This window comes from Papilio machaon, chromosome Z (assembly GCF_912999745.1).
Source record: "Papilio machaon chromosome Z, ilPapMach1.1, whole genome shotgun sequence".
Classification (NCBI taxonomy): Eukaryota; Metazoa; Arthropoda; class Insecta; order Lepidoptera; family Papilionidae; genus Papilio; species Papilio machaon.
In genome coordinates, this window is record NC_060016.1 from 8,203,555 (window position 1) to 8,219,542 (window position 15,988).

The 15,988-nt window shown below is 31.3% G+C and overlaps 1 protein-coding gene across 1 annotated transcript; it reads right to left on the reverse strand.

Annotated features, from left to right (window-relative positions):
• Window positions 1-1,550: 1,550 nt before the first annotated feature.
• Window positions 1,551-12,859, reverse strand: LOC106717279 (cold shock domain-containing protein E1). Its single transcript, XM_014511091.2, has 17 exons — window positions 12,748-12,859; window positions 11,728-12,164; window positions 9,013-9,239; window positions 8,673-8,852; window positions 8,401-8,597; window positions 8,122-8,329; window positions 7,856-8,044; window positions 7,626-7,777; window positions 7,408-7,540; window positions 7,131-7,322; window positions 6,796-6,921; window positions 6,354-6,529; window positions 4,140-4,357; window positions 3,698-3,874; window positions 3,319-3,490; window positions 2,645-2,796; window positions 1,551-2,187 (listed from the first exon to the last, which is right to left on the reverse strand). The coding sequence occupies exons 2-17, from the start codon at window positions 11,843-11,845 to the stop codon at window positions 2,150-2,152; spliced, it is 2,655 nt and encodes an 884-aa protein (XP_014366577.1). The 5' UTR covers window positions 11,846-12,164; window positions 12,748-12,859; the 3' UTR covers window positions 1,551-2,149.
• Window positions 12,860-15,988: the final 3,129 nt, after the last annotated feature.

Below are 15,988 nucleotides of genomic sequence, written 5' to 3' on the forward strand. Positions count from 1 at the left end.
ATTTATAAAGTATAAAAAAAACCATATAAAAAAATTTTTTTTGGTTAAATAGAATAGGAAGTAAAATGTTTGACTTAAGACAAAAAAGAAATTCGTGCATCCAACACCTTTACAAAGGTTTATTGATAAAGATTATATGTTCGTTCACTAGCATTTATCTTACGCACGACTGTTTATACGTTTGTCGGCGAGCGTAAGTTTTTTTAAGACTAGTATATGATACCTATACCCGAAACGATCCGGGGTACTTATGTAATACACTACAACATCAATATCCAGATTATTATATAAGTTAACACTATCACTATAAACGGTTAAATATGTAAATGAGTTTTAGCAAATAATAACATGCAGTTTTAAAGCGTACAAGCATATTATATATTAATCAACGTTTGTTCAAAATTCCTCTTTTTTTTTTACTTATCTTTGGAAATAATCATATTTTATTAATTCATCCAATGCAGGAATTGTCAATATCACAAGGATTTGTCAAACAACCGAAAGAAAGGAATTCGAAGCAAGCCCAAATGTTACTAAAATAATTTCTTTATAAATACCATCGAATGTTAAAGAGAAATATTTAATTGAATAGAAAAACTAAGAGATTTTTTGTAATTTTTTAAAAAATGTTTTTTTTTTTTTTTTTTAAGGAGACGATATATGTGGCTCCTTAATTTCGGTTGTACGTATAAATGTAATATAAATTGGGCATTCAACAGAAATAAATATTAAAAAAAAAACAAGGTTACATCAAGGTAGAATGCAAGTTGTTGTTTGCGGGACGCTATTCTTGATATAAGGCCTCTTCGACACAAGTCACAACAGTAAAGTAAAAAAAAAAACTTCGACTCACAGTCAAAATTCTCACAGTTCAAACCTTTCAGCCTTATAATTATATATTGTACCAACTTATTTTTGTTTTTTTTTTCAATTATCAAAGTACCTTTCAGCCGTCTATAACTTAAGCATAACAAATTGATTATAAATACATTTAGAAAACGGTATTGTCAACTCATCAATGTTACAGCAAATAATCTTTACAATATCTATGGCCTCGTCATATTAATGTATATCAACATATAGTTAAAGTAATCTAACACCAATAGTATTATTGTAATAAATATTTTTTTTTCAGTCTTTGGTTCCAATGCAGTTCATAGCATATTATATAAATGCTTTTACTCATATTCATAAAGAAATGTGTTAACATCTACATATTATTTGTTCGACACGTAAAGTAACAGTACGGAAGCATTACATCTGCAGACACATAAAAGTTGAAGCAGATAAAACGCATTTCACACGTGTACAGTGGACTAGGTCGGTTATGAACTATAAATTTAAACAAAAAAAAAACAAAAATTGCACATCGAGACATTTAAAATAACAAACACAATGAAATTTCATATAATAATCACAGAATAATTCAATAACAAGAGATCCAAATATTAAAATTGTAAACTAGTTATTGTAAAATATTAATTAAATAAAAAGATTTACAATTTAGTAATTGCAATGTAATTTAAAATTCAAACAAATAACTAGCTTCCAAATAGTGTTATACTTACTGACTACATTGTATTTACACATGTTTTATAACTTAGATCATTTAAAAGCGGGATTCGTTTTGTGCTAGAGCATGCATATTATTATATAATTAAATGTTTTTGCTTCATACTTCAACTGTTACGTGTCTTTGTTGTGACCATTAGGATTCCAACTTGGCAAATAAATTTGCTAAGGTATTATTAAACGGAATTTTGAACAACGTATTTATGCGAAAAAGAACCTCTCACGTAAATGAAAATCCTATATAAGCAAATAAAACATTTTAATAAATTTGATATGTTTTTGCTCGTCAATTATAAAGCTATATACGGTGAAGTCCTTATTAATCGATGTAAATTGCATTGGGCTGAAGGCAACAGTTCTAATTGCTTACATGACTGTTCTGAAAAGGCATCTTTTTTTCAATTTGAAAATTATTTCCTCTATCGAGTTGTATAAATAACAAAAACAATTTTCTAAATGCCGCTATAGGAAAGAGAATCAGTCAGTCTCTTGTGAATACAATAAAAACTTTGAATTTTATAATCAAACCTAGGATGTATAACCCTATGCCGTTGTATACATAGCAGTGGTGAAGTTTTCACAGCTTCACATTCTGCAGCCACTCAATCAATTGCTCTGAAATAAACACACATTCACTATATTTAAAATTTCTTATATATTTATATTAAATCTATAACTATATATATAAAAGAAAGTGGTGTTAGTTACACTATTTATAACTCAAGAACGGCTGAATCGATTTGACTGAAAATTGGTGGGCAGGTAGCTTAGAACCAGGAAACGGACATAGGATAATTTTTACCCCGTTTTCTATTTTTTATTCCGCGCGGACGGAGTCGCGGGCGACAGCTAGTAAAAGATAAAAAAAGGAAACGAGACATTAATCATTTTAAAGACATAAAAACGGCAAAAAATTTAAAAAAGAAATCCCTCTAGCTATGGTTTCTTTATGCTATTAGTTTTTGATTTGTATTTTTTTAGTTTTAAGTAAAAATAGTACAGAAAGAGAGAAAGAGAAAGAGAAAGAAAGAGATATTGAGAGATAGAGGTATGAGAGTTTTAAGTAATCCACCTGCGATGGGTCTGCGAGGTCGAAAGCCGCGGCTGCCATCTGGTCCGCGTGGGTTTCGTGTGACCACTACACGCGGCGCACCTTCCTCCGAGGAGGCAGTACGCAGCCGCGCCAGAGGACGCTCCGAACGATCCCCGCGCTTCACAGTCTTACTGCTTTGTACAATTATATAAATACATAAATATACACAAACACGTAAACATTACTATATGTGAGTTAATTTAATAGGCCACTTTTGACATACATCAATTTCGGTTTCATAGTGAAGTGAACTGCCTAAGATATCGATTAAAATGGATGAATCGATTCGAACTTTCAACATATGTGAATCTTATTCAATTGTTATGAAATATCCATGCTTTTCGATTATTATGTAACATCCTTAGTGTTTGCGATAATCGAACTTAAAAAAAATATATTTTATGCCCGCCATTACAAGTTTAAGTATGGATTTTGATGAAGTATCAAATGCTTATATTATATTTAGCTCAAAATGACCTTTGATACGTACACATTTATCATTATTTATTTATTCAAAGAGTTTTAGCGTAATTTACGCGTTATCTAATTTTTTTTTTTTTTAAATTTAAGCTTTCATTAAAAATAGACAACAACGATATGTAATACGAAGGTTACAAAACACTGCTATTTTGTATAATAAACAAGTAACTCGCCTGATCTTAACGACATTACAAGCGGAGCATTTGCCATTCCTTTGGTTGGTGAGCATAACGAATTCGACCGTGTCTCCGGGCTGCAGATCCGCGGGATTTCCACGAACTTCCGACATATGGAAGAACAGACGACGGTTCTCCTCAGACTCCACGCACAAGAAACCAAATCCACCTGAAAATTGTCAAAACAAATCGTAACCCGACAACTGCCATTGAAATATTATCTCTAATAAAACTATAATAGAAGTTAACGGTTACAATAAAATGTCAAAAATCAATAATTGTAATCTTTGGCAAACCATAATTTAAATATATATTTTTTTTATAATAATGGTTGTTTTGTCTTCTTTTCACAAAGAATAAAGAATCTATTAAATACCTTTGACAGCATCAACAATGGCGCGCCGTTTCTTCCTGATAGGCACGATGTTAGTTGCTCTATTCTCCTTGTCTATTTGGAAAGTTACAGGATCACCAACTTGCAGGATTTCCCTCTTGCACGCCAAACCCATTATACCAAACTCGTATGTCATACCTCCTTCAATTTGAATCACACCTAAAAATATAATACAAAACATTTATTTAAAAAAAGTTGACCTAATAATTCTTATATACTTTCAAGGTTTTATTAGTATTTTGAAATCAATACTTTGCTTAGTATTCCGAAATCTATTTTTTTCTAAAAACCACTACTTTTATGCTTGTTTCACACAATAGCAGAAGAGTGACGCAAAGTTGTAAACAGTGATGCACTGCTATTGCTTTACACGCCAAAACAGAACAATACTGTTGCCATAGAAGTTCTGCTCTGTCTCACTTACCAGAATAATGGGCCTGATCAGGGTTAAGGGCACGGAGGGTCCTGGTCACTGTGCCATTAATAGTCGGCTCGAGTGGCTCAGCGATCGGCACAGACCCTTTCGGCAAAACTCGCACAAATTCAGCGCTAGCACACCCACCCCCTGATCCGTTCACACGACCCAAAGAATACTCCACCTCTGTACCCAATTCCAAGTTATCAGGATTGCCCTCCAAATTACTGTAAAATTAACAATTTAGAACTGTAGAACAAAACCTAGTACGAAATATAGCCTATGTCACCAAACAATGAAACAACTATTCAAATTAATTTAGCAGTTACGGAACCTATTCAATGCAAACAAACAAACAATCAAATCTTTCCTCTTATATTAGTATAATATGCGTGTAAATATTTTGTCCGGCTCAAGGTCATATGCACGCTGAGCAACGCGCATCTCCCTCTTTATGTCTTTACGGCCTAATATTGTTTTCTGCGCAGCGACTCATGCGGTATTTCGAACCGCCATCATGTTTAATTTATGTGTACTGGATGATAGAATTAAATATTTCCATTTAACACATTACGACTGCTATTTCATTGAAATGAACGAAATGCAAATTATGCAAGTTAAAAATATATTTTATAAAGAAGGAAGTTATGCAAGTCACTATTGAATTTGCATTGTACCGTTCAGCAAACTCTTGAATTGAATAAGAGGACAGTCCTTTTATTCAATTGACAATCTGCATTGGCTCAGTTATACGACACCGACACTGGCTATAAATACCTATTTACTCAATTCTCAGCACTGATAAGTACAAAAGAAGCTCAATATAATTAGTCTTGATATACAATGTTGTACTGAATGCGACAAAAGTATTAAAACTGATAACACAACAAATTAAATTAAAAATAAATCCAAATTCGGAGCATTTAATTCCAAAATTGGCAATGATGTCATATATCGTAAAAAAAAAATGTCTGCTATTAAATTCACCGTAGGGAAAGCGAACAAAATAATCGACATGCAATCAGACTGCGTTTTATCGTGTGCGTACTTTATGTACACGATTTAAAAGTTTTTTAAACCTTAACACGACCGCGTAGAGTTCATTATTTTATAGGGCAGAGATTTCATTGCATGTAAGTTTATACGCGGAGAGTCCATGTTCAATGTTGACTCTAATGACCCTCCTCTTCCCTTTTCGTTCCTACGCCCGTTCCGCGCCTAACTCACGACGTTTTTATTTTGCATGCCGTCTCGTCTGTAACGATTTTTCATTTTGCATTCACTCTTTTGGACTCTTTACATATGAAAATAAATCTGTTACAAACACTTTAGGATTGTTAATTTAGCTTTATTACTAATTAGCTGGTAATCGCAACTTATGCGTTGAAGAGAAAAAATATAAATTTTACTTTCCGTGAAACAATTCAACTGACTGGATAGATGTGTATATTTCAAAGTTTAATTCACTTTGTTATACGCATAGCAATATATTTTAATCTAGACATAACAAACCCAAAGATAGAAGTGATAAAAAAAAGTATTTTTTAAACAAACTCTCCAGACTTATCCCCAAACAAATGTGAATAATAAAACGTAAAGGACATATTAAAAAAAAATATTTTTTTTTTTTTAAATGAATTCTCAAACATCATGTCGGAACACAAATCGATACACGAACAACCTTGTGTCATGTAAATTTGATATTCACTGAATTCAGTTCATAAATATGGAGACTTCTTGAAGGTTACACATCGAACTCAAACGTAAACAAACGTGGAAAAAAAGTGTTTACGATAAAACGGTATAAATACATTTTTAAACAATAACAACCATTTATAATTTATAAATAGTTGCTACATGTTCATAGACTATTCATCAGATAGTATGAAACTTTTAAGGGTTTCTTTTAGGATGATAATGTGTTTTTTTACAACACATAACAATGTTTGGATACTGCAACTCTGTGGAGTATACAATCTATATCTATATATATAAAAGAAAGTTGTGTTAGTTACACTATTTATATCTCAAGAACGGCTAAATCGATTTGACTGAAAATTGGTGGGCAGGTAGCTTAGAACCAGGAATAGGACATAGGATAATTTTTACCCGGTTTTCTTTTTTTTTTTTATTCCGCGCGGACGGAGTCGCGGGTAAAAGCTAGTTATTTCTAAAGAATAATATATTGTTTTACTTTTAAATAATAAATCATAGAGTACATACCTGAAATGGAAGAAAACTTCCTTGGTATGATCGGCTGTTTCAATAAAACCAAACCCATCTTTAAGAGCAGCAATAAAGCCTCTCATAATAGGACGGCTACTTGCACTGACGCTACCATTTGTAAGGCTATGCTGAGTTTGAACAGCCATTGCAATCAACTCTTTAGTTCTTTTTATCTGTAAGTGAATTTTATGTTTTAGAATTTAAATTAGAATCTATGTTTTAGCCTAATATTTTAATTTATAAAGAGTGCAACGTTGGAACCCTTTTTTGGATTAAAAAATAAAAATTGGCAATTCAATATTAAAAATAGTTAGCTAAGCATAGAATATATTAGATGTTTCTTAAGAATTTGTCTTAATCTGTAAAATTAAATGTCTACTTTATAAAATGTATAGCATTTTAACAGATGTTAAAATAATGAAATAAAATAAGTATATACCTGATAAAGATCAAAAATAACTTTATCCCCATTACGAGGCAACATCTTAGATTCACATTTTTTGGCAGTGTAAGGCAAAGTTTTCTTAACTCCATTGATTTGTGCAGTAATAAGGCCATTATAGTCCTGTATTTAAACACAATAAAATTTATTATCCTTATTTCCTACAAAATTAAGTATAGAAATTGTCATATATCTTGGTGGCTCGGTACATCGTACAAGTCGCTGCGGAGAACATAATGTATAATTTAATATAAATTAGGTGTAGCAGGAGAAGCTCACCTTGAGCCACCAAAATATTTGAAATGACTTATACTTGTATAAAAAATACATACGATGGACGATTTTCTATTGGGGCTCGAAGATGAGGTAAGCAATTGTGCCTCCTTTGTGACAACACCACGAATGCCACGCTCAACTAAACATTCAAAATTAACAGACCCCGGAGACAAATGCTTAATACGTATAGCAGTTTGACGAGTGTTCATATTAGAGAAGGTGGACACAGGATCAACAGTAAATTCAACCTGAACAAAAATATAAAGATATAAAAAATCAATATGGATATTTGCACATTTAAAAAAATAAGTTTTGTTCAAAAAGTAATCTTACCTCATCTCCAACACTAAGTTCCTGTCCAAGGCGGAGAACTTCAGTAAAATAAAAAAGCATTGTTTGTTCCCTTTCCACACAACGAATAAAACCGAATCCATCCCTTAGAGAACTGACGAGTCCTTGTTCACGTCTATATACAAAACATATTTTTTAAAAGTCATCCTTATTAACACATATTTGCTATGACAAAAACTTTACATTGATTTTTGTCTCACCTTTCACCAGATACATTGAACGATTCTTCAAGTAATGTTATATTCGTTGCACGTTTAAGTTGGTCCCTCCTGTCGATGGCAACTTGAAACTGAACCCAGTCACCGTGGCGCAGTGTAAACTCCCCAATTTGATCTTTATCCCCAAACGGAACCTGTTACATAAGTTCATAATCAGTGCTAGTACAGTTAGTGGCACTCAACGTGTTTAAACTAAAAAAAACAATAATTACCTCTACTTCGGAATGGTCCTCCGCACGATATCTAATTCTTCCGGGTAGAGGGTCATTTTGTTGCGCGCGACTCATGCTTCCACGCTCGAGAGGTTTTAATACTTGACCCTTCTTAATTTCTGGACCAACATCTTCAAATACCACTGAACCACTTGGCAGTTTTGTTATATTGCATGCAACTTCTTTACCCTATTTGGATAAAAAATTAATATAAATTATAAAAACAAGATTATTGAAAAAATTATTAATTCATTTTTAACCCTTACATTTCTAGTTTGAATGATAAATTCAACATCATCCCCTAACAGCAACTCTTCTTTGGTCTTTGCCTCTGAATAATGAAAGAAAATCTCCTTTACAACATCAGCCCGTTCAATAAAACCGAAATTTTCTTTCATCGAACATATTACACCATGATATTTAACAGGGTGCACAGGATTTTCAAACCTTACATGACAAGCGCCCAATGTCCCCCTAAAATAGAAAAAAGTGATTAAAATAATATTGTTCATACAATGTAAGTTACTATAATGTTTTAAACTTACCTCTGATTGGTTGCAATCTGAAAGCTAACAGCATCACCAGTGTGTAGAGTTACATTACCTTCTACATCATCTTTTGTGTAGGGCAAGAAGAAGCATTCACCTCTGTTCTCATATGAAATGCGTCCAGTATTATCACCAGAGCCTTCACCTTTCACTTCAGTTGTAACTGTACCTGTTACTCGAGCTTCACTCAACACCTTCAATATCAAAATAATAATAAGTACTTAATTTTAAAATTAAAAATTTACAAAAAAAATCTGTTTCAACCATACCACTTCTGGAGCAATCTTTGTGACCGTGGAGGCAATAGGTTTTCCAGTACGTCGGTCATAGCTCATAACAAATTCAACTGGATCACCAATTTTAAGGTGTTCAATATTGCCACTGAATTGGCTGAAGTGAAAGAACAAACGGGCCTGTCTTTCGCAACATTGTATAAACCCGTACGAATGCTGAAATCGAGTTATTACTTTTAAAATAGTAAAATGTATACTTAAAAATTTTATGTGACACAAGAAGAAAAATGAGCAATACCTGCTGAATGAATCAACATGATGACATTCAACATCAACGTGTGTCCTATGTCGTAATGTTATAAAAATGTAAACTTACCAGTAGCTTCTCTATAATGCCAGTTTCCCTTATCGAAGGGCAGTTCATGGAATCATAATTGGATGAGGCATTATTGGTGGAGCTTGATGAATACGCACCAGCAGAGTCCCCCATTGGGCAGCCGTCTAGGTTATAGTTACTAAGGGGATATCGGTTTCCACCGCTTGACTTGTTCATATTGTTAAAGTTATCTCTAGGCGAGCTAGGATACTCACTGCTGTAAGTACCTTTAGACAAAAAATCAATATTTTAAATGTGCATTAATAAATTATATTACATGCTTTAACAAAACTTAATTGTTCTAATCTTAAAGGGAAGGATACGTGCCAAGCAAATAAATATTTCATTACGAGTGCGGAAAGCCTATCATTGCAAAGAGTTCCGACAAATGTCGGAACAATTTGCAATGACGGTTCCGCACGTGTACTGAACAACTTTTTTTTAATACAGTCGCGAAAAAATGAAGTAATTTAAAAGAATAAAAAGAATACTTTTGGAAAATGGCGCCAACCGTAAAAGAATATAAGCAGAGATTTTATTTTATTTTCTTCACCCATTCTGGGTAGGCAAAAGGAACTATGCTCATACAGCCAAGTCTTCAGTGGATTTTTTTAATTGACATGAAATAAAAATAAAATTTAATGCGATGAAATGAAATGAAACCTAACCTAATTGAAAATAAAAAATAATTTTCATATTAATAGACATTATTTTGAGAGTTGGGAAAGAGAACGGACGAGTTTGGAAAAGGTAAAGAAAAAGCACGAGTATGTAATAGCCCACTTCCCGAACGCTATACGTCCATGCAATACGTCACTTTTTGAGCAACTGTATTAAAAAAATAATTTACAGATTAGTTGATATTAATTAGCATTATCTTAAATTTCTTTGTCTATAAATGTCTACTAATAAATACTAATCTAAATTAAGAGTTGGCAACAGACAACAAGCAGAAACAGCGACGTCAATAAGACCTTTACTGGATTACAATTTCATATAACTAGCCTTATTCTTATATGTCCAATCATTTTTTTTTTTGTTTTTGGTTCCCATGTTTATGTTATAGCTAAGTTAATAACATATAAAACATTTTTTCAGTCTGTTTGGTAATGAACTTGTTGGAAATTTATGGGAAATAATATAAATATATATAACTCAAGTGGTTAATTTATATACAAAGTTTTAGTAATTTAGTGGTAGGTAAGTAGTTTTAATGTAGAACATAGAAATAAAGGAAAAGAAAAATGAATTAGATCCACCATTTACCAGTGTCTTTGCTATAAGTAATAAAAAAATGATAATATGCTTTTGATGATGCTATTTATCTTACAAATATAAAAGAAAAACATGACCATGATTTAGGTTACTATTAGGAGCTTATAGCCTCATCTACAAGCTCTATTATTATAAATACCTAGGTACTAGTTCTATCTGAATACTAAAAATATGTGAATTAAACAGGGTGATAATGAATATTACAAACTATAAATAACTTACTGGACATATCTTAAATCAAAAAAAAAAATATTGGAAAGCTAGTTTTTTATAAATAAATTTTACTATGTTTTTTGTCATTTCAATATGTTAAAATATGAAATTTTGATATTTTTAACCAATTGTAATTAGTAATGTAGTGTTCCACTGGTTGGATACAAATATATACATAATTAACAATAAAATATGAAATGATAAAACATAAGTTTTAACATCTGCAAACAGAAAATTTATAAAATCTAACCAAAATTGGGATAATAAATTACTTTGAATTAAATTAAAATAACAATAACTTGTATACACTACTTTTTACGAAATTTTCGTAGGTTATGTTTTGTCTACTTCATTCGCTCATGTTTATGTTCAATAAATTCGCAATGGTGAAAAGCAATTTTCGCAAGCAAATTTGTATTACCAAATTTACAAATTATTTATTATTCTGGCAATTATATTAATTGTTAATATTCGCATCATTTTGCTGCATTACAAATTTAAAAAAATCCCCAGAGGAGATCTAAAGTATGAATAATAGGAATAGCAAAATTAGTATGTTTATGTAACTACACTTTTACTGTATAACATCAATTTGTTCTTCACATATTATGTTTTTACAGTATCTCTCACACTTTTTTGCAAACATAATTTTTTAACAAAATGTTACAAGAATTTTGCCAAATATTAAATTTGGTGCTTTGAGCATTTTGAATTGTGAAAAATTAAAAGTTAAAAGAAACAGGAATTCATGATACAAAAGTAACAGTACTGGTAAAGGTTAATTTAGACTAACTTATATCAAAGGTAGTATTAAGAATACCTATAAAAGGCAAGTATGAAAGCATATATGAACTTTAAAAGTGAGTGTGCCAGTACCATGCCAAAAGGTAATCCATAATCTCTGCTATATCTCAATTATGTGATTGTTGGTGTTGCAGGATATGTCCCAGAAATATTTAATTAATGATGCTTTACAAAATGGTAGGTATGAAAGGTGAAATTATGATGAATGATAAAACAAAGCATACAGAACTTGAATATTAGAAGTCTTACAGTAGTAAACATTCTTATAAGATTGAAGTAGCAATTTGTTTACATAGATGGGTTGGATGGAATAGTTGTTGGATGTAGTTAATAAAAAAAGAAATGGTTATTACATAAAACATAAATAATGTTGAAGTAATATCAAAATATATAAGCATAACATATAATAAATAAGATATTCACCAGTACGGAACACTTGTTTGTTTTGCATATTGGGGTGCTGAAGATCTAAAATATCCTGCAAGGGGGAGGAGTTTGAATCTGACGGCTGGAACATTTTCCACTGAGGATTACCGGACATTTCTTCTTATTGCTCTCTTTGTATATAGGTCGAAAAACTCAGTATTTATGTACCAATATATCACAGAAACTTGTAATTGTATGATGTTACTCCTAATAATGGTATATATGTTTAAAAAAAGCAAATCACACTTTCTAATTCTCTAAGTTCAGAACACCATTGAATTCTTGTAAAGTCACAATTTATCACCAATAACATTGAAGAATAAAACTAGTTAGGATCATGTCACACTATATCCTCAGATGTCTTCAATGCTTGCTGAATCGAAGCACTGCCACAGTGCTTATTTCACTGATGATATTTTGTTAAGCTTGAATTCCTAGATGTAAAAAAATTTTGATTTATTACATCTTTAAATTTGGAATAAAGATTTGCTGCAAACAATAATAATACAGAATTATAATTGCAAAAATGAAATGAAAAGAAACTATAAAATAAGAAAAACAAAATACGCAATTTTTTTTTTATTTTAAAATATTATAAATCGGAACTACATCAAAAGATAAGCATTTTAAGACTAACGCTCTATACTTATAAATCTACAATAGGCTATGAAAAGTTGAGAAATAGAAAACTCGAAAGCGCCTTCCAACAAGGGCCGCAATTGGCGACTACTTTACCGATATTCAACTACACTTGAAATACATAAATAACCGTAACATAGTGGATATGTACGACATAATAAAGCGTCGGAGTATTACTACTCTTCGTTTTATGCTATGTAGTTAGATGTCTACAGAAATTATAACGAAGTTCGCCACCCCTCAACTCAATTAACTAAAACACATAAATTAAATAGCAAGCCGCATTATATAAATTCTTCAACGATATTTTTTTGCAAAATTTAACGGATGACGAATAGCAAGGAACAGCTACAAGACCAATAAATTAACAAATCTCACCACGACACAGCATAGCACTGACGACATGCCGCCATATTGAATGTCAAGATTAGTCAAGATAATCGCGACTATGATCGTGCCATTTAAATTGTTTAAATTTTATTAAGAAGTGCGATTATTAAGTTTTAAGATGAGCTAACATTTATATTGGGCTTATATTTCATAAATAATTAAATTTTTAGAAATTTTGTGTGTGTTTTTGTCTGAAATCGCGACCAATCAAAGATTTGTTTTTCTCTATTTTAGGAAATTAGTCAAATGTGGCCATTACTTCTGTTTAAGAGAAAAACCAAAATGCAATATATATACCATTATAAGGAGTAAATATTATGTAAAATATTTAGTGCAGGTTAGTTACTTAATATTAAAAATAATATTAAAAAATTGTGTCGCTATTTTTTAAGCCTCGCCGAGTTATGTCATACCTATTAAGCAATAACCCGGTAAAGTTCCTATGTTAATTATACAAAACCTTTGTAAAAAAAAAAGTAATCACGAAAGAATATTATGATACGGTAAATCCCACATTAAATATTACAATTCAAATTATAAAACTAGTATTATGCGAAATAATAGCAAAAACTAGCCAATGGTAACATCGACTTCAAAACGAATACGTTCACGAGCGTTGTCCATTAGAAAAAGTATAAAAAGAAGGTGTTTTTAAAAAACTCAAAAAATGAAATTAAAAAAAATTCTTTATCAGTACAATATATCTGATAAAAATAGAATACTATCAGTCAAAAAATTTTACTAAACCTTACAGGACACAGAAATCGTTTATAAAAACTCAGTGAAAAATCGTTTGCAAAAGAATCAATTTTGAAATTTATTTTTTCTTCAATATTCGTTATTTTATCGTATTTATTACAATATGTAGTGTTTTAGTAAATTTGCTTTTAATAAAATAATTTTGCATTATCCTAGTCTACTTACATTTTTCATTCCTTTACTTTATACGAATTAACGAACTCTAGCCCAAACTTTCTGTTTGGAACTACTTGGAACTGCTGGGAACATCAGTTCGACAAGGATCTTTGACAATATTTGGCAGTCGCAAAATATGACCAACAATGTCATTTTGACAGCGTTTTATTTTGACCAATCAGGGAGTGGCAGCTGCACTGGTGAATGTTGCCATTTTTTATTTCCGAACTTCTCGAAAAATATCTCGTGTGATGAAAAAGAGGAAGCCTGCCATAGGAGAACAGAATCTATACATATAAAATTGGACTACCTGTACGTAATATCGAAATCGCTAGTATGTATTTAATTTTTTTGTAATTTTTTTTTATAAGAGAACGGGGCAGACGAGCAGCGGGAACACCAATGTGTTCATCGATTCCCATGAACTAATCATTTACTAATATTAAGCCCATGGATATGGTGACGCTAACATTTCTGTATTGTACATAATTAAATAAAAAATGTAAAATGTACATTGTACTTTCTTATAAGTGTCAATTTAAGTTAAAAAAATTCTGTGAGTGTTTAAGTTATATATCACAACTCTTTTTTCTAGTTTGTTTTTTTTTTTTTAATTAAAAATTAACGAAATTTTTACTTACTACTAGCTATGAAAACTCGTACGCGATCCTCGCCGAACTGTACCAGTTAAAGAGATGGGTTGACGACGTGCCGATTTTGACGTTAACAAAATGATATGTTAATTTATGCTTTACAACTAGACCATCAACTAATTGGTGTAGTTCAATAAAGAAAGTCCCGAGGACTAGCGACTAAAATAAGAATCATTCACTGGCAACACTAAAATTATCTTAATTCCAGCCATCCCGCGATTTGGATATCTCGTAACCATTTTTTCTTTATTTAGAAACCTAATACGATAAAAGTTGAGTATCATTAATTTGAAAGGATATTTTTTTTTTCAATTAACGGACTGTTACGATCATAATCACTAATCAGTTCATTTAAGGCATGAAAATGTGTAAAATATAACAACCTCATTGAAAATTTATTGAATTATTGAAAAAAATTGTACATATTTTTCCGGACTAATACGAGGGTTACGTCTTTTTTCCATTGTGGTCTGCTGCAGCTTAAACTAGTATACCGATCTTGAAGAACGATGTGTCTCTTGATACATATTCTTCCCCGCAGCTTCTTAGGAGCAGCTTCTTATACATGGAAAATTGAATAGAATGTGTACAAAGTTTTAAATGGGAATAGCGTTCAAATATTTTATTCGCGAAATACAATTCATCATTTAAATACATTTTCATTAGATGTTTTCTATCTTTGTTTATACGGCACTGTTTAAATAAATAACATCTTCGAGCCAATCCTTGAAATCAGCAATACGTAATATTACAAAGGGGAATATTTTATTCTGTCTCTCTCCCCATGAGAATATACCAAAGACGTCGAAAGCGTTTAGTAATGCTGCACCATGATCTGAAATATTTTATCAGATAACTTATAATGTCTTTCGTTCATGAATTAAATAGTACATTTAAAAATCAGTCATAAAATTATCTTCAATATTAAAAAACCGAAAACCCATTTAAGGTATATTTTTGTTTAACATTTTCAGCCACAAATAAACACAACCTCACAAGCAATATCGATCGAACTGTTACCGTAATATACTAATATAAATTTCATGAAGTTATAAATTCAGGTCAACTGGAAACCGACTTGATGTAATAGCCTTAGATCGATTCTTTTATTTTGTAGTTACATTTTTTCATAAAAATATTACTTGTTAAGATTTACAATGACAGACTTTTCCATATTCTCTTACTAATATTATAAATGCGAATGTTTGGATGGATGGATGTTTATTTGCAGGTATCTCCGGAATGGCTCAACGCATCTTGATGAAACCTGGCATAAATGTAAAACACAGTCTGGAAGAACACATAGGCTACTTATTAATTTTTTTTTAATTCCGCGCGGGCGGTGTCGCGGGCGACAGCTAGTACTTACATAATTTAAATTTGCTCGTGTCGTGTAAAGTAAAACAATGTTCATAGCTCCTTAAGTCCACCACAGCGGCCATAAAGTTAACACATTTAGCTCTTTCCATTAAATTTACAACGTACAGACTGTGTGATTCTTCGATATTTTCTGTAATATATTTCGTCTTAAAAAACTAATCTTCATACACTGTATTTAATTTAAAAAAAACTTGAGAGGTGTCAAGGGACACCCGGATGGAACGAAGTTCCTTTTGATTAATTAGTGAAGGAACCAGTGTTTATTCTATGAATAAAAAACT

Excerpts from the sequence above, each read along its gene's own strand:
- LOC106717279 (XM_014511091.2), bottom strand. The coding sequence starts at position 11,845 with ATGTCCGGTAATCCTCAGTGGAAAATGTTCCAGCCGTCAGATTCAAAC. Across the intron at positions 9,240-11,727 it reads CAAACAAGTGTTCCGTACTG|GTACTTACAGCAGTGAGTAT; the intron begins GTGAATATCTTA and ends TTTTGTCTAAAG. Across the intron at positions 4,358-6,353 it reads GAAGTTTTCTTCCATTTCAG|TAATTTGGAGGGCAATCCTG; the intron begins GTATGTACTCTA and ends TTAATTTTACAG.